Source organism: Bidens hawaiensis, unplaced genomic scaffold (genome assembly GCF_021521415.1).
Source record: "Bidens hawaiensis isolate Kalapana, Puna unplaced genomic scaffold, B.hawaiensis_p1.1 tig00012815_1, whole genome shotgun sequence".
NCBI lineage: Eukaryota > Viridiplantae > Streptophyta > Magnoliopsida > Asterales > Asteraceae > Bidens > Bidens hawaiensis.
This window is the reverse complement of record NW_027492067.1, coordinates 541,833-564,436: the sequence shown is the minus strand read 5'-3', so window position 1 is coordinate 564,436 and position 22,604 is coordinate 541,833. Positions and strand designations below refer to the sequence as shown.

The window sequence follows — 22,604 nt, the reverse complement described above, 5'->3', positions numbered from 1 at the left end:
CTTTGCCCATATAGTAAATAGCTTTTAGTCCGCGTGTTACTTTTAGTTTTTTTTAGTCATTTTTTTTAATTATTGTTTGTGTATATTTTCCATGTATGATGCGCTTAGCTATTAAATTTAAAGGTTACATGAACTTCTAAAATATATTGTATTTATTAGTTGTAGTTAAAGTATAGTTTGTTTTGTTTTTTGTTTATATCTCAAATGGGTCTCATTGGTCTAATTGTTAACGTGACCCAATATTTAGTTATTTAAGATGCGGATTTTCATTTTAATATAAATGAGATTATTTAAATCCAATTTTCCAATAATTAAAAGTGATAGAAGGTGAACAGTGTTTTCTCCAAATTTACTCATCAACAGTAAACGTTTCTCTCTCCCCGCTTACGACCTGCTTCATACAATATCTACACTATGCATATTTATATATGGAGGAGCTCGATCTTGTGAAAGATCTCACTATAAATACACATGAAACGTTTTATCTTCACAAACCAAGGGAAAACAACAAATACAAGCATGGTGACTTTGCCCCAATTTCTACCATATTTAGGGCTTCTTCTTTTTGTTATAACCTTCAGTTACAACATTAGAAAAAGAAGCAACGCCAAGAAAAGTGGCAAACTAGAAGCACCAGAACCATCAGGGGCATTGCCTCTTGTAGGTCACCTTCATTTTCTTAGAGGTCAAGCTCCTATAGCAAAGATACTAGGAAAGATTGCTGATGACTACGGACCAGTTTACTCGTTACGCCTTGGTTTTCGTCCAGCATTGGTGGTTAGCAGTTGGCAAAGTATCAAAGAATGCTTCACCACAAATGATAGAATCTTTGCAACAAGACCAAATATGGCGATTAACCGACACATGTTCTATGGTGCTGCTGGTTTTGCATTCGCACCATATGGACCATATTGGCGAGAGATCCGAAAGATGGTCACTTCTGAGCTCTTTATGAGCGAACGTGTTGAGAAGTTCAAGAGTGTTCGTGACTCGGAAGTGACGAACTCGGTTAATGAGCTCTCTTTGTTGTCCCTAAAGAAGGGGGGTCATGACCAATCATCCATAGTGGAGATGAACAAGTGGTTTGAACACATAACTTTTAATATACTTATAAAAATCTTAGCTGGGAAAAGATTTAGTAATGATTTTAGTGATGAAGGTAACAATGAAGACTTCCATGTAACACAAGCTATAAAGAGAGCGTTGCATATTAGTGGTGTTTTTGTTGTGTCTGATATCTTTCCATATTTGGAATGGATGGACATTGGAGGGCATGTGAAAGCTATGAAGCAAGTGGCTAAAGAGATTGATGGTGTTATTGAAAAGTGGCTTGCCGAACATATTGAGAAGAGAAAAGAGTCAAATAAAAATGAAGATTTCATGGATGTGATGCTGTCTGCCTTGCCTAAAGATGTTGAAATGTCTGGTCATGGGCAAGAAACCATCATCAAGGCAACAACAATGGTTAGTAACTTTTGTTTTGCTTTTTAAATTTTCAATCTTCATGATCTAGTCACCCCTAGCTTCGAACAAATATACTTCAAACCGCTTAAGTAAAGTTAAACGTGGTGAGTTAGATGCTAATAACTTTCTCTTCATTGGTAAGAGTTAAAATTACTCAAAAAATTCACACTTGTTCTCAATAACCAAACTACTTAGAAATAACCTATTTCCATTTTAATTTTATTACTATTTAATTCAAGTTATAAGTTTATAAAAGGTTGGTTTTATAAAATAAAACATAAAAAATGAAACTATAAAAAAAGTTATATGTATGTATGTATGTATGTATGTATGTATGTATGTATGTATGTATGTATGTATTACCTCTTCGAGCCAATAAGAGACGTTGGATCTAATCATCCCACAAATATGAAGGTAACAATTTATCTTTATTTATATCTTTAAAATTTGAAGATTTCTTTATTTCGTGGCATCATCGGAATATCGGTATCGATCTACATCTCTTGAATTCAGAATTTTATATATAGCGTGAATAACTAAAAGAAAAGGTTTATAAGTGAGATATATATAGAGATGGTAACTGAGATGTAGTAGGTTAACGAAATCTAGAGAAATATAATATTTAGTGAGATAATGAACGACTGAAATGTGATTTCATAGATGCTCATGTTAAAGTTTTTATTATGGGCTTAAATACCAAAATGATGATATCAAACGTTTCAATTATGCTCTAATGAATATTCAGTCGGCCCATTATTGTTCCAAACTCTTACAATACACAACATGTGATTTCATAGATGCTCATGTTCACGGGTTCAGAAAGCACAGCTTTGACAATGACATGGACTATCTCCTTATTACTAAACCACCCCCACATCCTAAAAGCCGCACAAAAAGAGCTAGACATCCATGTGGGATGAAAGAAATGGGTCGAAGAATCCGATATCACGAACCTTGTGTATCTACAAGCCATAGTTAAAGAAACGCTTAGATTGTACCCGCCGGGTCCCTTGGCAGGACCTCATGAGGCCATGGAGGACTGTTATGTTCAAGGCTATCATGTCACCAAAGGGACTCGGTTAATAGTGAATGTATGGAAGCTACATAGGGACCCGCAAGTGTGGTCAGATCCTAATGAGTTTAGACCTGAAAGGTTTCTTAAGGAACACGCGGACATAAATTATCATGGTCAGAATTTTGAGTACATCCCGTTTAGCACCGGAAGGAGAATGTGCCCCGCAACCATGTTTGCTTGGCATGTACTTCACTTGACACTAGCTCGGTTACTTCAAGGGTTCGATTTGTCAACGCTGATGGGGAAGCCGGTGGATATGAGTGAGGGTTTAGGGATTGCTTTGCCTAAGGTGAAACCACTTGAAGTTGTCATCACTCCACGCCTTTCTCCAGGGCTCTACCAGACCAATTAAAGCACTATAAGGAAAATTCTCTATATGTGGGCCTATAGTATGTCCTTAATTTCAAATAATGTGAAGCCTATGTATAGAGTCCATCATATATGATACACTTGATGGAATTGTTAATTATGTTTAAGTGATAATGGTTTATGACACTACCATGAATATATGTGCATAAACTCTCGTGTTTGTTGTGTAAAGGTAAAATTAATAAGGTGTTGAATGGCTATCTTTTGCCCTAATGGAGAGACGTCACTTTTTACCACATTGATAACAGTAGGCTAGAAACTCTTCGATGGATGTTGGTTTGATCTATCTAGTTCCATAAACCCGAATGAATTTTAGTTCCTAAAATATATATATGAAGCATCTAAACTGTCATAAAATCCAAACCAAAGCAACTAAAATACATTTCGGTTGGATAGGAATTAACAATTTGATTTTTCTTTCGTAATTAAACTAGTTGGGTGTCCGTATGATGCAGTGTCGGTACATACGTCAGCTAATGCAGTGAATACGTAACACCCTAATTGGACGCGCAAATCGTGCAAAGCCCGCAAGCGTGTAACCGAAGATTGAACACGCATAGCCCGCACTGGATTGCACGTAACTGGCACTAAACATGCTTAACCGAAACCACACGCGTAATTCATGTTTGATTAATTGGTGTGTGTCGTTGGGTTGAGCGCTTACCAAGATTGGGTTGCATGCATTACGTAGTACTGGACAAACGTTTATCGGTCTCGGTGCATGTAAACAATGACGTCCATGTAAGGTGGCAAAAACCCATAAGCAAAGCTGAAATATACAATTTTAAATAAATCATTTTTCAACCAACTTGTTTAGGCCCGAAACTCATTCCGACCTGACACCACTATAACCTGTAACTTCATCTGACCTGACCTCGTTCAACTTGAACCCCTACCAACCCAAACCAAATTAACCACTTTTTTGTATCGACTCGTTCCAACCCTCATCCATAACTGGTAATCATGTAAAATGTTATATATTTTGTAAAAATATAGCAATATCATACTCAAGCTAAAGAAAATAAAATGTTCATTTTTATGACGTAGTTTTTCTAATATATATATATATATATATATATATATATATATATATATATATATATATATATATATATATATATATATATATATATATATTAACGTGTGATAAAATTATGTCCGTTAAAAAGCGTGGGGTAGTTGATTTTGAATAAAAGTGTATATGTGTAACTATATACATTCAAATTAACAAAAAGTGTGTGAAGTTAAGAGACCAAGATTGTACTTATTTTTAAGATGAAAATAAACCGTAGACATTGGTGACAAAAAGACCACATTGCCCATAAGGGTGTGCATAATTCGGGTTGGACCGAAACATCCGAGAACCCGGATTTTAAAAGACCGAAACTCAGATCTGAAATATTACCTTCGGTTCTTCAGTGGGTAGTATATTTTTTCCAATTTCGGTTTCGGGTCAAGTATCGGTCTTAGGACCAAAAAACCCGAGTTTACCCGAACCGACCCGAGTTTGCCATAGACGTAGTATTTAGTATAGAAGGACGACGAGAACCAGAAGAAGATGGAAGTATACTTCGAGAAGAAAGGGTATTGGATGTGAAAAAGATTTACCGGGCGTGAAAGTGATTGTGAATGAATGTCAATTTAAAAATCAAATTTGTTTTGATGTTTCACTTTCAACTTTACTTTTATTATTTTATTATAAAGTATATTATTTTATCCCTAAAACAAATAAACAATTATTTCCTATACTTGGATCGAAGCTTGGGTATTGTTTTACGATACCCAATTCGCTAAGATCGATGACTTTGATACCAACACTTGTCACACCCCAAAACCCGGCCTAGGAGTGTGACGACTATGTTGGTACCACATTTGTAAATATATCAGAGTTGTGTTAATTTAGCGGAAGACTTATAAACTTGTGGATTAAAGTTGTAAATATTTACATATACAAAAGTGGGGATTATAAAAGGTTCCTGATTAAGTTTAATTGTTTTACAAAAACCACCATTTATATAACTTAAGTTTATACAAAACAAATCCGAGCCATCGGATATTAGTAGCACTTCATTAATCCAAGCGCTATCATTGTTCACCTGCAAAATGTAAATAAAATACGTCAGCAACGAATGCTGGTGAACACGCTGACGCTAAAAATATTTCATTTACTTCATTACCCCTCGAGACTACGCCTGCCTCAGCCCATCGTGGCTTAGGAATAACAAAGTTAAAACAACACATTACAAACTCTAGCATCTACACTAGGTCACCTCAGCAAACACCGCAGCGTTCGACTTAGTTAAGTACCCGTAAGTATACACATGGTCGTGCTTCCTATAGGAAAGCGTCCTACGACCAAGCGTGGTGCGATGTGCCCACCGCGTACTACCACATATGTAAGGATCCAGACACACATATACTTACAGCCTGAGGGCTAGACTTATACTCTTATTTACAACGGTTTTAGGAACATATAGTTCCTTATAAACAATTTTCATATAACACCTTTCTTTTATTTGAAAACAAGTTTATAAAAGTTTGGGGGCGTATTCACCTTTTCGCTTTGGGATCGACTTCACTCACTGTCCGAGGGTCTTTCCCTTTTTATCTCGCACCTATAGTACGACTATAAATATTTGTTAGTCGGATATACAATCCGGCTTAAGACCCTTAGTCTTGTTCTATACCTCGATGAACCTTTAGTTCGTATATCTTATTTACTTGAAAACCTTTAGTTTAAAAGTAATTATAAACCTTTTGTTTATATAAAAACCCGACGTTTATTCTTCTCTAAGAAACGTATTCTTTTTCTTTTATTATTTAAGAATACTCATTATTGCTTAAATAATAATTCCATAACAAAGAATATACATATATACTTACACACACATATATACATATTTACAATTCATTCTTTTATTCTTTTCTTTGTTATATTAATATTTCTTTTTACTGAGGTATCGAGTATTACCTCGACTTTAAGGTTTAAGCCTTTATAATATTTCTTTGTTATATTCATTGGCGTTTAAGTCTTACCTTAAAGGCTTATGAAAACCCTAATGATTCGAGCAACACTCCAACGCCGCTTCACTTCTCGATCAATTCTTTTCTCGACACGCAAATCAATGAACGCCAATCATCAACACTCGTTGGCACGTTTCTCGAGACTCATCGACATGATAACAAACGCCTTCTTGGTATGTGGGTGGAGGGTGGCACGCACTTCGAGGAATCTTCGGTACACAAACGAGGGATCGGGGCACGCTTATCGAGGCGGATCGTTAATATGATTGTGGGAATGTAGAGAGATGGTAGAAAGAGAAAGGAGTACTGAGTTTGGAATGCATCAATTGAAATCCCGGACCTTGCTATTTATAGACAAATTTTTGGATCCCATTGCGGTACGCGACGGCCTTCAGGTCACCCGTCGCGTACCGCGACGTAGCCCTGGTGAGTTGCCCAGTAGGCTTGCCACGTGGCGACACGTGGCAGGCGTTGCGCCATGTGGCGACACGTGGCGGCCGTGTTGCCACGTGGTGACACGTGGCGGCAGACGATGCCACTGTGTGCCACGTGGCACACGTGTCACAACTTGTCAGACACCCCATCGCGATACGTGATGGGTCTCTTTTCTGATCCATCGCGTAGCGCGATGGGTCAGGAAATCAGAATTTTCATTTTTAACCTTAGAGTTTGGAATTTGGCAGAATTGATCCCTAGACTTTGAAAACTTGTCATTTTTGGCTCAAAATTTCCATGATGTTACATCCTCCCCACCTTGAAATAAATCTCATCCTCGAGGTTGCTTCACAAGAACAAGTGAGGGTATTTCTTTTTCATTTCCGATTTTAATTCCCATGTATACTCGGGCTCTCTACGCGAGTCCCATTTTACTTTCACAATTTTCAATGTTCTTCTTTTTAATTTCTTTGTTTTCGAATATTCAATTTGAATACGACGTTCTACGAATTTTAAGTTTTCATTTATTTCAAACGTCTTTTAATGGCATAGCCAAAGATTCATCAGTTAAGCATTTACGTAGATTCGAAACATGGAATACATCGTGTATCCCTTGCATTTCCTCGGGCAGTCGCAAGCGGTATGCAAAAGTGCCGATTCGTTCAAGTACCTCGAAGGGTCCAACGAATCGAGGACTTAACTTTCCTTTCTTACCGAAGCGAACAACGCCCCTCCAAGGCGAGACTTTCAATAACACTTTGTCATCAACTTTGAATTCCAACGACTTACGGCGGACATCGGCGTAACTCTTTTGGCGATCACGTGTCGTCTTAAGTCGTTCTCGGATTTGGAGAATCTTGTCGGTGATTTCTTGGACTATCTCGGGTCCAGATAATTGATTGTCTCCGGTTTCAGACCAACATACGGGCGTTCTACATTTTCCACCATATAACGCCTCAATTGGTGCGGCTTGTATACTTGTGATAGCTATTGTTATATTAGAATTCCATTAGGGGTAAGTGGTCATCCCAACTTCCACCTAAATCAATCACACAAGCCCGGAGCATATCTTCCAACGTTTGAATGGTCCTTTCGCTTTGCCCATCAGTTTGCAAATGATAGGCGGTGCTAAGGTTAAGCTTTGTACCGAGTGCTTGTTGGAAGCTTTTCCAAAAGTGAGAAATAAAACGACTGTCTCGATCAGAAATTATAGACAGCGGTACTCTATGCAAAGCATGCATTTGGAATTATTCTATTTCCACACTTAAAAACCACATGACATACACATATATTTTGATGATGAAGTATTTATACAAAGATAAATATATAATTTAATTCTAGTATTAATGAGTAGTAAAAAATAGCTTATTTTTACAATAAAATAATATTAATATCCGTTGGTGGAAATCATGGCAATCGGAGATTTCGGAGCGGTAGCAATGATAATAGCAAATGCTGTTTTATATTTTTATATATTTTTTTGGAACAAAACAAAAATATAGATATATAGAATCTCCAACAATGTTGGAGAAAATGATATTAGATTATAGAATATGAAACTACGAAAGTGATATAGAATATCAAAGAGGCAAACAAACCAATAGACCCTAAACTTGAGAAAAAAAAATCAAAATGCTTACATTAACACCGTTAACAAAATTGAATATGAAACATTTGATTATGAGCGTATAACATATGCGCCGCATTTGTTTGTATATATATATATATATAGTTTTCTTGTTTTGTGTTATTGTAATTTTATTATGAAGAAATAAATTTTTCTTTCCTTACATCTTTCTTCTTTTCTTTCTGTGTCATCGTTCTTCAACGATTACATGGTATCAAAGCAAGGTTCTTAATCATGCTCTTCGTTTCAACCGTTTCTCTTGATTCGTTGGTTTTCTCTCTTAGTTTCTTGTTTGTTTTTGATCTTTTGGTCATTTTTTTGATCGTTCTTGTTTTGTTCGGGAATTAATATTGTTATCTTCTTTAAAAAAACCATAAAATTCATCTCTTTCTACCTATTTTTTTTCATTCTAGAAAGATTTAACCGTTCAATCTTCACCAATTGTTCACAGCATGTCTTATTCTTGTTTTTGAACAGTTTATCAAAGTGTTAGATCATTACATCTTCATTTTCACACAAAATTTTGCAAAAATGTCCATGATCATATTATACGCCTTATAAGTTCATCTCCGTATAACCTTCATTTTCTTCTTCTCCGTATAACTTACATGGTACGTGACCTTCATTTTCTTATTCTCCGTATAACATTGTCTCCGTATAAGTCAATACTAAACTTATACACCGTATAAACTTATCAGCCGTATAAGTGAGCTTATACGTTATTTGTTCTTTTTCGTTTGAAAATAATGTGTAAAACCTTAATGTTGGGGCCTAATCGTATAACAATTTCACTTATTTTTTTTTCTAGGATTGATCAAGTTATTGATTAATTTATTAGATTAGTTTGATTATAGATCATTGCTTTATATTATTTTATTTTAACTTATTTTATCTGTAATATGTTAAATAGTTAAGGTAAAGTTGGGCGAAATGAAAAAAGCTATCACATCACATGAGGTAACAAAACTTAAGACTTTAAGTATGAGAGAAATTAAATAATCACACGGCCTTATGTTGCCCTGGCCTTATATATATTTTTTGAATCCACTATGGACCACTAACCTAAAGTTGGATTTTGCTGGCAGCCCAAAAAGGAGCCCAGGAAGAAGAACACAAGTAAAGAGGGGACGATTGTGTCAAGAAACTAAACTTTTCCAAATATTCTTGCGATAAAAGCAAAATTAAACTTAACGAATCTGGCAACAGGAATATAAAACAATTAATCTAAACAACGACTCACAATTCTCATAGCAAGAATAAGAATAAGAACATCAATATGATGAATCTTATGAACACTCGTGAATCAAAGGGATGAAACTCTAGAAAATATAACTAGAGCTAAAAGACAAGAAATAAAATATGTGATAGTTAAAAGTTTAGAGAAATCTGAATATATTTTATAGAGATCAAGAATCGCCAACTTGATAGGCTCAAACTGCTACATGAGATCTAGCTACTACAAGCCCAAAACGCGTCATGGAACTTCAAGCCCACAGACACTTTCGAGTTTCGAGCTTCAAGCCCAAACTCTCATATGATTAGCCGCCGCCATCACATAATCTACTTATACTATTAAAGCAAAACTATTCTTTCACACGTTATTCAACTAGAGTATCGAACTATGATGACAACTAATAATATTGCCATTTATATAATTACTAACAACTTTAATTTCTTTAAATGTTGTATTAAATTACGCTTTTATGTATTTATAAATTATAAAATTTTATTTATCAATATTTATATTTTGTGAATTCATAAGGTATATTATTACGTATATAACTAAAGTTAACTTTTTTATTTTATTTTTTTAACCACTCGTGTATTACATGGGCTATATGCTAGTATGCAAATAAACGACAAAATCATTTTAGCAACAGTTAGACAAAACAACATACTATTCTAGAAGATATTTGTTTATGATATTTGTTTATTGAATTGATGAGAAATATAAGCATGCATTTCAACAAATTGTGGCCTGGGCAGACAAAGCAATAGAAAGTGTTGTCACGTCTTTGCCACGTTGGCAGTGATGTATTATTTAACTAACAAACCCATAAATCATTTGTAGTGGAGCTTTAATTAATCAAGTTTATAATCAATTTTGATTTATATAAATATATGAATGGATGATTCTCATTGGTTGGGTTTGATTATCGTCCCACCACCTTATACCTCTTTGCTCGTTAGTGCACTAGCACCCCAAGGAGGTGAGCATGGGTTTGGCGCTCATCAAGCTTTGGTTGTAATGGTTTAACCGGCACCAAAAGTTGAGGTGGAGTGGGGCCAACACCCATAACACTCGTTTTAAGAGTGTATAGTGCTGGAGAGGCAATGATGTGAATATAAGAACTAGCATACGAACTTCAACCAACAATACAGAAAAGGAAAGTGATTTTTGAGATCATAAGCGGTTCTCATACATTCCTGTTGTAAATATTGTGTTGGCTATAACCCAAAATCAATCAATTAAACAAATAAACAAACTTGGTAATCTTGTATGCGATGTAGATGAAGAAATTGCAACTTGGATTATTCTCTGAATCGTGTAATCACTATCAAATAAACCTATTTGTGGGTTACACACAATGATTTATCGGATAAGACAGAGAATTCTGTAACATGGAATTGACTTTTTATTGTTCTTGACGAAGATCCAGAGAGAACCCAGTAACCGTTGTTCTTCTCTATATGTGTGTCATCGAGAGATTATTTTCTTCTGTTAGGGAAAACCTCGATCAATATATTGTCATATTGATTCCCACATGAGCCCAAAACAAAATAATTATAAGCCAACTAATATTAACTTTAAGCCCAAGTAAACTAATTACTTAAACCCAAGTATAAAATCCAAAATTAAAGCCCAAATAACATTAGAATTAAATCGAGCCCGCGCTCCCGCGTCACCTAACTCGTTTAATCTCTAACGTTATTTTCTCGATCGACAAGTTAATCCAATAACACTAAAATAACCAACAGTTCCAAGACACAATTAATATATAAGCATTATGTAACCGAGAAACACATTTAAACATTCGGTCAGATTTATGGAACATAGTAGCACAACTCGACTACCCAACATAAACTAGTTGTTTAAACTTGAAGTGACGTATTAACATGTGTTGTGTTACAGTTAATAATTATATTTATAAGTTGTTATATTACTGAATTAATTAAAAAAATCGATTTGCGAAAACAGAAAGATGCATATATACCACACCTTAAAATTTAATTTTAGCTTAATTATATAATAGTCGTATCTCTACAAAATCTACATTAGCATTAATTATAGTTCACTTAATTTGCCATTTAATTTTTACATTCACAATCGGCCGGTAATAAGCTTTAGAGTTTAAAGATGAAGATATAGATAAATATTCCAATGAAAGTTAAAAAAAAAGAACAAATTTCTAAAATTCATAGATGGAGATAATACAACATACAAACGAGGATTGCAACATATAACACCTTTTACAACAATTTCACCTACTTTTGTTTTACATAAATTTATACATTCAGTGTTACAATCAACATTACAATCTTCAAAATTCAATATTTACAATTGAGCAACATAACTTAATTAGAGATCAACCAAAATTGAGCAAAATAACCTTAAGTCTACAACTATACACACACAACAACATTAACCAAGTCAACGAAAATACACAAGATTATATATATATACGAATCGAACCAAACGACAAATCACAAAACCTTTAAATCACGACGCGAAAGCAGCCGGGAATATGGTAATGTGTTTCAACGGGTGAGTTATATCAACCCCTCCCGCATGTTCCACGAACCCAGCCGGCGAAAACGAGCGACCGTGACATACACACACAATGCTAACCTCGTTCTTCGTATACCGATACAAGAACCCGCTAACCGTCTTTCCATTTGGTCCGTTTCCAGTAGTTGAAACACACGGCATTCGTGCCAGTGATGAGGCTTGTTGTTGGTGTTGGGTACTCGGTTCGGGTTTAATAGGCGGGGTTAATATAGTTGAGTCGTGTGGGTTTGATCGGTCAGGTGGTTCGACACTTGCGGTTGAAGTAGTTGCCGGTTGTTGGTGGTCCAGTTGAGAGTTGTTGCTTGAATTGCTTCGGCTTTCGTCGGTAGCAGTAGCACCACCTAAAACCACGGCAAAAACGATTATAAATCGACCCGTCGACACCACCTGTGATTAGTTGAGAAATCATAACATAAAACTTAAGAACATATCCTAGAAGATTATTCTCGTATCATCCAAAAACAAAAAAAAAAATAAAAATAAAAATACACGTATAATAATAATAATAATAATATTTATAGCTACACCACCTGAATTTGATTCCAGGTAATCAAACAACGATGGTCCACATAACACTTACACCTAGTTATAATAACATAAATTAATGACCGATGGACTAAATCACTTTTCCCTTGTGTTAAATTTGAAAAAAAAAATCCTGGATAATGCTTTTTACGGGTTAAAAGACAAACAATATATTAAATTAAAAATTAATAGGAGTGAAATGATGCTAAATGAATTAAATCATTTACTTTGGGAGAAATAGAATGAAAGAGTGAAAAATGAGTGATATATTACTTATGTGAAATTAAAAGAGATTAAAGTATACCCTATGACCTTAAATAGTCATTTAGAACAAGTTAAACTTTAAAAATAAATACCTAGTCAATATTTTGGAAAACCTTTAAAAATAAATACCTAGTTAATATTTTGGAAACCATTACGATTGTATGATTGTATAAATCAAACTTAAAATTATTGATCACAACAAATCAGATCAATAATTATTGATCTGAACGGATTAGATCATAAAAATCAAACTTTGAAAATTATTGGTCATAACATTGTTGAATATCTAGATAATTAAACTTTTTATGATGAGAATAGCCATCGGTGTGTGACATTGTATAGAGCTAATGCTTTATAGTTTATATTCAACTAATTATACCTTGTGGAGAGGAACATTGGCCATCCGAATATGCTGACGTGGCACAACCATTCGATTTCACTTTACAATAACATCTTCCACCACCACCACCACCATCTTTCACGTTCCCTTGATACGGCCTTGAACTTCCGCACGCCGTTGGCCGGATAACACAATTATTATCATCGTCACCTGGTGCCGTCAAAACTAAACCAACCTTCTCTTTTTTACATGCAGGCTCAACAACTTGCGCCTCTAACCATTCCTTATTCTCCACAAACGGTCCACTAACCGAACCACACGAACCCGAATACTCGACCGATAATTCCTTCAGCTTCTCCTCCCTCTTTCGCCTCCCATTCGATTGCGTATTCATATTTTTTTCAGGGGATTCTGTAACATTTCGGTTCAGTTTCTTCGGTTTTCCGAATATTCCACCAATAGATAACTCCAACATTAGCTCATTATCATTATCCTCCTCCATTGAATCAAAATCCAAACAAAGGGTTTTTTAATTTTTTAATTTTATAATTTTGTATTGAAAATTGAAATGAAAATAAAATGAATTAACTAGGGTTTTTTTCTCAATTTAAAATGGTGTTGTGAAAACATGGAGGGAATAGAAAATGACACGAAAGATTGGTTAATGTTGTGACGCGTTAATGTCGGAACATTATACTGTCCGAAGATGTTACATTTGTTATACGATGACACGTGGCGGAGAATGAGGGAACCGAGATTTGAGGATGAGTGCATGTCGGACACGTGGCAGGTTGTGTTTTGATGGGTGTGTATGATGGAATGGAATCTCCGCCTAGGTTTTAAGGATAACACGTGACGTGTGTGATAGCATGTTTGCTTTGGGTGTTTGACACGTGGCTGAAAATGTGTACGATTTTTAAATTACCGTGTGGGTTGCGTTACAGGTGTGTGATATTACGCATCGATGTAGCTTTGTGGAAATTATCGTACACGTGGTGCGATGCATGGTAGGAATAATAATATTCATGTGATGTTTGATTCTGTTAGCGGGTGTTGGTTGGTTGGGTCTAGTATGTTCGTACGGTTATTTTGGAACGGGTTTTATACGGAATGGTCTTACGGTATAACTTTAAACGAGTCGTATTAATAGGTTGACGGGTTAAAAGTTAAAATTTTGAAAATTTGAACGAACCGAAAATAGAAAATATGGAAAATATGTCACGGTTATAATGTTTCGGTTAACTTGAATCAATAAGCTATTATAGAAGAAAGCAGAACTATACAAATTACAAAATATGTAAATGAGGAAAAACAAAATGTTTAAATATAATTATATAAGATATATATGTGTGATAACTGATAAGAGAAAAAGTTAAAATACCACTTAAAAAGCAGAATATACAAAATGATATTCATTTTATGTGCAAACGTAATTTTTTCAAGGAAGAAGTTGAAGGAAATTAAGAAAAGGGCTCGATAGATTTTCTTTTTGTTTTTTTTTTTATTTTAACAACTAATAAGTTACACGTTCGTTAGAAGGAATGAGGGTTCATTAACTATTGTAAAAATGGGCTAAATATAACGAAATCTATACCCGAAAATATTGTATATTAAAATGTTCAAATTTTATAAATATGATATATGCCTCACTTCAAAACCACTGACTTTATTGTCTCTTTTAAAGCGTGACCCATGTGGAATTCTTCGGTGATAATTTGTCGGAACATCAGGCATGAGTAATGAGATTTTGTTAGGAATTACTAAGTGATAATTGATGACTGATGAGATCATCATTGATAGCAGATTACAGAGAACTCTTACATTATCATGTGAATCATATGCAAATGCGCATCACAAAACCTTATGAATTTAAGACCAATAACATTTTGCAACGCAACACCTTTCTAAATAATATGTAGTGACAATTCACAGATCATATTTAAAATGCAGCGTATCGACGCTAGAAGGGTCATAGTCAATCAGAGTCGAAGGTACTAAAGAAGTGTGTAGCAATAAGCTGAATTCATGTATTAACCCCGTAGGTAGTAGTGTGTAGCGGCAATTCACATCCTGTTCTATCAAATATCAATCATCTTGAATTCAAGGATTTCATCTAAGACATTACAGCATGATATCCAACTCATCTGAATTTGTGATTGAGTATAACAACAAATTCAAAATTTTGCATTGAATTATTAATTAACCTTTACAAAAGTCACCCTAAACAATATAGGAAAACATAAAGTAAAAAAGCAATAACTTAACATAGGTTTCCCTGTGTCAATAGACAAATCTCGGGAACACTTAGTTTAGCAGCACCAATCAAATCTTGTAAACTGTATGCACATTGCTAACCCATGAAACCTAGACTTGTAAATGTTCATGCCAATATTCTTCTTCTAGACTGGCGGCAAGCTGACTAAAAGATGACCGTTCACCACACTACAAAATAAATATTCAAAAATGTTAATTACTAACAAAAGAAAAACAAAAAACAATTCAACCAGTCAACCTGTTAACCCGACAGTTTACCTTTTAATATAGTAGTAACAAAAGTCAGCTAAGATAAACGTTTGAATCGCTTCCGCTAATAGGACTGCTGGCAACCAAAAGAAGTAGCCATTTCCCAACAAGAACAGATATGCTCCAGCCGATTCATACACTTGAATGATCCAGTGAGCACATCCCAAAAATCTCGCAACTCCGAGTGCAAACACATAGTGAGCCGTAAATGGTTCAATCATCTACATTTTGCAATATTTTTTAAATAATTTATAATTTTAATTATATTCATTTGACTACATATATATATTATGAATTCAAACCTTTGTTTTCTGCATCATAGTTAGCTGTGGAAGCACTGAAATTGCTTCCAAGTACACACAGAATGCCCACATCACCTTGCTCAAATAACAATGGTACGTACGCGGGTTGATAAATAGAGCAAGAACCAAACACGGCGCCACCTGTTATAGATCGAATAATATTAATATAAACATTCGACCTGTTTAACCTGATTAGTTTTAATTATTTCCTTTTGAATTTACACGCGATATATTATTACCAAATAATGCATGGGCATATTCTCTAGATTTTCATTATAGGTAGATTGCAGCTTGCATCGCATCATGTAAACGACCCAAAGAGTAGCGACCAAAGTCAAGAAGTCAAGAACCATATGAATGTCGTTTTCCATCATTAAGCTACAAATTAGCCTTACGGCTAGAAAGATCGCTGTGAGTTGTTGTGTCTGTAATGAAAGGCCTGCCAATGCACAATGTATAACATAAGGATATTAGGAAATGTCATGAGAATGATAATGATAACGTGTAACCTCATGTTAACCGGAAAATTTGACAAAATAGCCTTGACTTAATAACGTATAAAACTTAGCTTAACACATGTATTTTGGCACAATAGATTTTTCGTATTTGACATGGTAGATCCACAAGTGTCGTATCAAATTCATATGATATACTATTACGCTAAGGCAGACCCCCATGCAGTAACGAAGACTGGACTAAAACACCAGGGGTGGACTCAAAATGTATACAAAATCTCACAAACGAGAGAGGGGAGGGGGGGGGGGCTCATTCTTTTAGTCGAAAAATACTAAATTTACATTATGTATAAAAAATCTGGCAGAAAACAGGTAAATTTATATTACTGCGTAAACCCGGCCCTAAGTAAACTTCGCATCTGCCCCTATGAATGAAAACAGATAAACAAAACGATTAAATAACAATTTAAAATTTTTAAAACTTATTTGTAAAATAAATAAATTACTACAAACATATTCATTGTAAAATAAAAATGTTGATATAAACACATTAATTTGTACATATGAATAATTAAGATCCAAATACTATAAGTAAAAGAAAAGTAATTATATGAAAATGATATTTATAAAATAAAAACATTATATGTAAACTAAAATAGTTAATATAAAATTTTGTAAAATAAAACAAATGTTGATGAACATGTATATATAATAATAGATATGAAGACATACCAGAACATGTTTTTAAGGTGGTTAGCTTGTAAATGAGAACAACGATACCGGTGGCATGAACAAATTCGGATGCAACAAAAAACTGAGTAGCGTCTTTAGCAAGAAGTCTAAGCGCGATGAGGGAAGATAACACACATGTAACGGCCAAAAAGATCTTCACCTTCACCGATTGCTTACGAACCCAAATGAACAGCTTGTTAACCGCCGAACCCCTTCTACGACCCATGATCTATCAACCGTACCTCCTTCTTCGTCTCCTCCTTCAACCAGCAAGCAATCCTAGCGCTAGTTTTCCTCGCCGGAGGAGGAGATCGAGAGATAAGAGACGATGATCAAGGGAGATAAAACGTACCAATGAAGTTGGTTGGCGTTTTTGGGTGTGTATTATTATTAATTTGGCCGCACAATATGGAAACATATGAGATGCATGCATGGGTTATTTATACGAGTTTTTTTTTGTTACTCCGAATTGGTTGGCTAATAATTCTATGGGGGAGAAAATAAGTGGAAATAAGTTGTTTCCATAATACTTTTGGCTAGAAATGTACGTTACCCTTTTTTATGGGAGATTGTGTTACTTTTTATAGATGAAAAGAAAGAAAAAAATTAATTTATTATATATTTTTTATATAGCATCACTTAGGGTGAGGGGACGAATCATGACTTTAATCTTAGGTTCGAACCTGTTTGGGCCGCCATTCTTAGTGGAGATGCATGTTCGATTCCTGCTTGGGCCATTAACTCATTTCCATGGACATTTGGATGAAGGGGGGGATCAGGGCTTTAATTCCATGTTGTTCGAGCCCAACATGAGGCGAGGGTTTACGGATTTCATCATATTTCCGCGCATCAGGGGGTAAGGTTTCATGGAGGTCGGGGAGTCGACCTTGGGTGTAACCTCGAATATGGTAGGTTTACACGTGAGATCCTCTGCCGTTCAAAGAAAAAACTTAGGATGATGGGAGTGGAATAGGGTAGGAGGAGGGATCCTGCTACAGTAGCGGGGTACTAGGTGGGTGATGTTCTTGGTGATTTTACATCGTTACCCCATCCTTCTAACCAACATTGTTTCGTGTTAAAAAAACATCAACTTAATTTATCTCGAATTCACGTAAGATAACATATCCTTTGACAGTTATGGTACCAATTATGGCCCTTTGTGCGACACTAGTTCAGGCTCTTGTACGACCCTAGTATAGGCTTGTTTTTATTGGTACCAGTTTCACACAGTCTTCGTGATGTGTGCCGGTAATTACAATTACCCGAGATTAGTTCGATTCAGTTCGTCAGTTGCTTGTATGCTTTATACATGTTCACTTATGTTATCATACGTTTGTACTTCGGCACATCAGTTGTTATTATATATGTTTATTATAATTGCCAGTTAGTTAAAACTAGAACTCACTCAGCGTGCAGCTAACGTTTTGTGTGCACATTAGGTGTGACATTCGTCAAATTCAGATCTCGAATTATATTCGTTTTTGTAAACTTTTAATACGTAAACCCAACTCAACATTTTAGAACCTTATTTATTTATTATATAATATTATAATAGACATCGATCTTTAATAAACCGATGTTGTCATACTATAGTGACGCTAAGAAAGACATAAGGAGTTCAAAACGATTTTTCGTAAAGTCGTTATAAGTTTTTACGAACCTTTAAACTCGTTTTAAACTTTGTTGAAACTTGAGGGAGGTATTTTGGAAATATATATTACATATTTAAACACACAAACAAACCCTACATCACAAACACATCAGCCGCACCACCACCACCACTGAACCACCACCTCCACCGCAGCCCGTAACACCTTTTCCGGTGAGCCCCGCGTCTCCGGCGAGCAGCTCCGCCTCTCCCGCAGCTCTCTCCCCCCACCTTCTCGTATCTCTCTCTCACTCTCACTCTGTCCCGTTCTCTCTCTATCTCGCTATCTCTCTCTATCTCTCTGTCTCTCTCTCTCTCTCTCTCTCCGTGTTATCTCTCTCTCTCGCAGCTCTCTCTCTCTCTCGGCCTTCGTTTTCCGGCGGCTGCTGTTGCTTCGTCTCCAGCGGGTTCGGTTCGTTTACTTCCCGGTATAGATCCACGACTCGGGAACAATTAATAGGTAAATTAATTCGAGGTTTTGGTATTATTAGTTTTCATATATTGATTTTCAGATTTAGATTGTTAGTTACCGGTTTTAGTTATCGGATTACATTCTTTGAAACGAGTTGGATGAGTATGGATATTGATTTGGTTTGGGGAAAAGATGAACAACCGGGTTCGAGTCTCATCCTAGGCCGATCTTGTGATATCATTGTTAAAAATCGTATATTTAGTATAGAAATATTTAAATATATAAAACTCATGATTTTTAACGATTATTATTATTATTATTAACAAGATAATATTTATTATTATTAATATTATTATTATTATAAAGGAATATTATTAAAATTTGATATTGTTAATACTATTCATTTGTTTTATCGAACCGAAACCCATGTCGGGCCTAGTTACCATTTAACGTCGTCGTCACTTGAGTTATATTCTTATCACTAATACTATTATTATTAAAGGTTATAAGTAAGTTATTATCATTAATATGTCATATATAATTACAATAATAATAATTATTATTATTAGTAAAATTCAAATATATTAATAATGTAATCAACAACAAAAGTAATTACTATGGTATTTGTTATTATTATTACTATTATTAGTTTTAACAACAATCCTTGAGTTGTAGTATATTTATATATCATCAACATTATCTTATATATCTATCTATATATATATAAATATATATATAAATATATATATAAAACATATTTTAAAATCATTAATATCATTTCTATCTTTAACTATTATTATTAGTATTATTAATAATAATCATTGTTATAATTATTATACGATATTAGTGTTATTAGTAATAGTTATTGTTATTATCATTAACTTATATATCTATATATATATATAGATGAGAACATATTTTAAAATCATTATTACCATTTTTATCTTTAACATTAATAATATTTTTATAAACTTTATTATCAGTTCATTCATATAAAACCGAATCTTTGATTTAAAACCCGTCTTGTTTCTATTTAATTTTGGTTTAGTTATTTAAAAGCCCAATAAAATAATATTATTTTTATTTTAAATTATCAATTAAGTACGAGTCCCTAATTGTTAACAAATCAACCGGTAATCCGATCTATAACCGAACCTCATCGTTCATTGTTTCCAATATAGTTTCTTCATGGTTCCAAGTTTATTAATATATATTACATTATTTATTTTAGCTAAGGTGTTTATCGTTTCAAGTCGGATATGTTTCGTTTACCGTTCGAGCTTCATGTTTTTATCTATTTACTTCTCGGTTCATCAATCGAGGTGAGTACTTTCATACCCCTTTTTCCATCTTTCGTTTTGGGGTGACATTTCATACCTATCAAACTATATGCTTTATTTACTTGAATCTTAAATCCACAAACGTGATTGTATACCTTACTTGAATAATTGCTAGATTTGGTGTTCTATGCTTATTTGTCAATGTGTTTATCGCTTTTGGTTGGTGGAAGTCTATAAATCCTAGACTACTTGGCATCCCCTTGTAGCAAGGTGTCGTTAACGTAATGCATTTAACGATATTCTATTAAATCCTAGACTACTTGGCAACCCCTTGTAGCTAGGTGGCGCTAACGTAATTCTATTAGCGATTGTCAATTTATCCAAGTTGTTGCTTTTATTTATTGTTTTGTATACAAGTTTTGTGGCTTTTTATTACTATATATTTATATGTTCAAACTTATGAATTGCTCACCAACCTTTATGTTGACAAACTTTATTTTATGAAATGTTACAGGTTTGACTTTTGTTGACTCGAGGACTTGACGAAAACTTTACCAAGACCATTAGGATATTAGTAAAACGAACAATATAATTGTTACTTGTATTCAACTTGTTTGTGTGGACGAGACGTGTTGATTATTTGTTTTGTTGAAATAAAATGAGTAAAATAAATATTGTCACTTTAAATAGTGTCTTGTGTATTTGTCAAATCACGTTGCACCCCGACATGTTCCGCCGCCTTTGGTCGGGGTGCGACATTAGGTTAGTATGTTTAGTTTGAGAGCGAATAAGAAGGCTGGAGCACTACGGGTTATCTGTGCGGCTGTAGCATCCATAGTTGATTTTATTTGTTTAGTTAAGACTTAAACATGTTTGTTTGTTTCCATTATGTACAAACTTCTGATGTTATGTTAAATTCCGAAGTTTAAGAACTATTTATGCATGTGTAACCCTTCACTCTTTTATCAACAAATATAGAGACGGGTTTAGTGGTGCACACAGAACCGGTTAACCGGTTTCTAACCGATTTTGTAACTGGTTACTAACCGGTCCAATCATAACCGGTTACTAACCGATCCTAACCGCGGCTTAGTAACCAGTTAGTATTTTGTGATTTCAAAACCGGTTAACCGATATTTATTGAAAACCGGTTTTTTCCGGTTATTAACCGGTTAACCGGTCTGGTCTAACCGGTCAAAACTGGTTACTACCCTACCCGAAAAACCGGTCTAACCGGTTATTTCCCGCCAAAAAAAACCGGTTACAAAATTAACCGGTTAACCGATTTGTGCACCTAGACGGGTTTATCACGGGCCATCAATAATGAATCTGACCCTGGCCCACTCCAAGACTACTCAGCTCTAACAGCTACTAACCCATGTACACAACCCAATCACAAGCCCATTAGCATACTGGTCCATTGTTATTTTATCCATTTATTGTTTTTTCTCATATCCACAAACAAATATTCATAGCAACTAACCAAATAAATAAATACTGAATTGAATTACAAAACAAGTTAATCAGTTATTAGAGGAAATAACATATAGCAGTTGTTTGATATTGAATTGAAACATACCTATATTTTAACAGACACACAATTCAATACCTATATTGAATTGTTACACCCACACTGTTATTATAATAGGAATTACCGAATTATGTTAGTATTATGATTTGTATGAGTGCACGTACAGTCCTTTTACCCTTCAACCACCTGATTCACCTTGTCTAACTGAGGGGATCGTCAATGATGCTCAATTCTTGTGTGGTGTACATCATAATTTTTTGATGAAATCTATTTGTAACAACATTCACATCCCTTCCCCTATTTTCAAACCAGGGCCGACTTTGAGAATTCACGTGTCTCGGCCGAGCTGAAAAACACATGTCCCTTAAGCTTTGACGTACTAAATAATGTAAATAACTTTTTTTAAATAACGATTAAAGATATAGCAATAAACATAACAATTAGCAAAATCATAGTATTATAATGAGTTTATAACATACTAAATATGCTAATAGTTAACTAAGGATTTGTGAAGCTATTCTTGATATCAAAATAGTGAATCAACTTTTCGTAGTTTATGCTCTCTAATATGCCGTTCTCGATAGCTATCATTGTCAACCCACTAAATCTTTCTTGGGGCATTGTGGATAGTAAATAAGATTTCAATAACTAAAATTTCAAAAAACTCTTTTCTGCAGATGCTACATTGACCGCTGGTGTTCGAAGCCTATTAGTTTCATTTATTTATTTATTTATGATTAATTTCAAGTAATGAGCCTCTTTTTCAATTTTTAACGGGCCAATAAATATGTGGATAATTTGAAAAAGG

The 22,604-nt window shown here is 34.6% G+C and overlaps 2 protein-coding genes and 1 pseudogene across 2 annotated transcripts; 1 reads left to right on the top strand and 2 right to left on the bottom strand.

Annotated features, from left to right (window-relative positions):
* The first annotated feature begins 512 nt into the window (after window positions 1-512).
* Window positions 513-2,909, top strand: LOC143542323 (dimethylnonatriene synthase-like; annotated as a pseudogene).
* An 8,767-nt stretch (window positions 2,910-11,676) lies between these two features.
* Window positions 11,677-13,816, bottom strand: LOC143542310 (uncharacterized). Its single transcript, XM_077034925.1, has 2 exons — window positions 12,953-13,816; window positions 11,677-12,125 (listed from the first exon to the last, which is right to left on the bottom strand). The coding sequence occupies exons 1-2, from the start codon at window positions 13,413-13,415 to the stop codon at window positions 11,716-11,718; spliced, it is 873 nt and encodes a 290-aa protein (XP_076891040.1). The 5' UTR covers window positions 13,416-13,816; the 3' UTR covers window positions 11,677-11,715.
* A 1,320-nt stretch (window positions 13,817-15,136) lies between these two features.
* On the bottom strand, window positions 15,137-17,480 carry LOC143542309 (uncharacterized). Its single transcript, XM_077034924.1, has 5 exons — window positions 16,926-17,480; window positions 15,978-16,177; window positions 15,739-15,879; window positions 15,446-15,657; window positions 15,137-15,355 (listed from the first exon to the last, which is right to left on the bottom strand). Exons 1-5 carry the CDS (start codon window positions 17,149-17,151, stop codon window positions 15,313-15,315), a joined length of 822 nt encoding a protein of 273 aa, XP_076891039.1. The 5' UTR covers window positions 17,152-17,480; the 3' UTR covers window positions 15,137-15,312.
* Window positions 17,481-22,604: the final 5,124 nt, after the last annotated feature.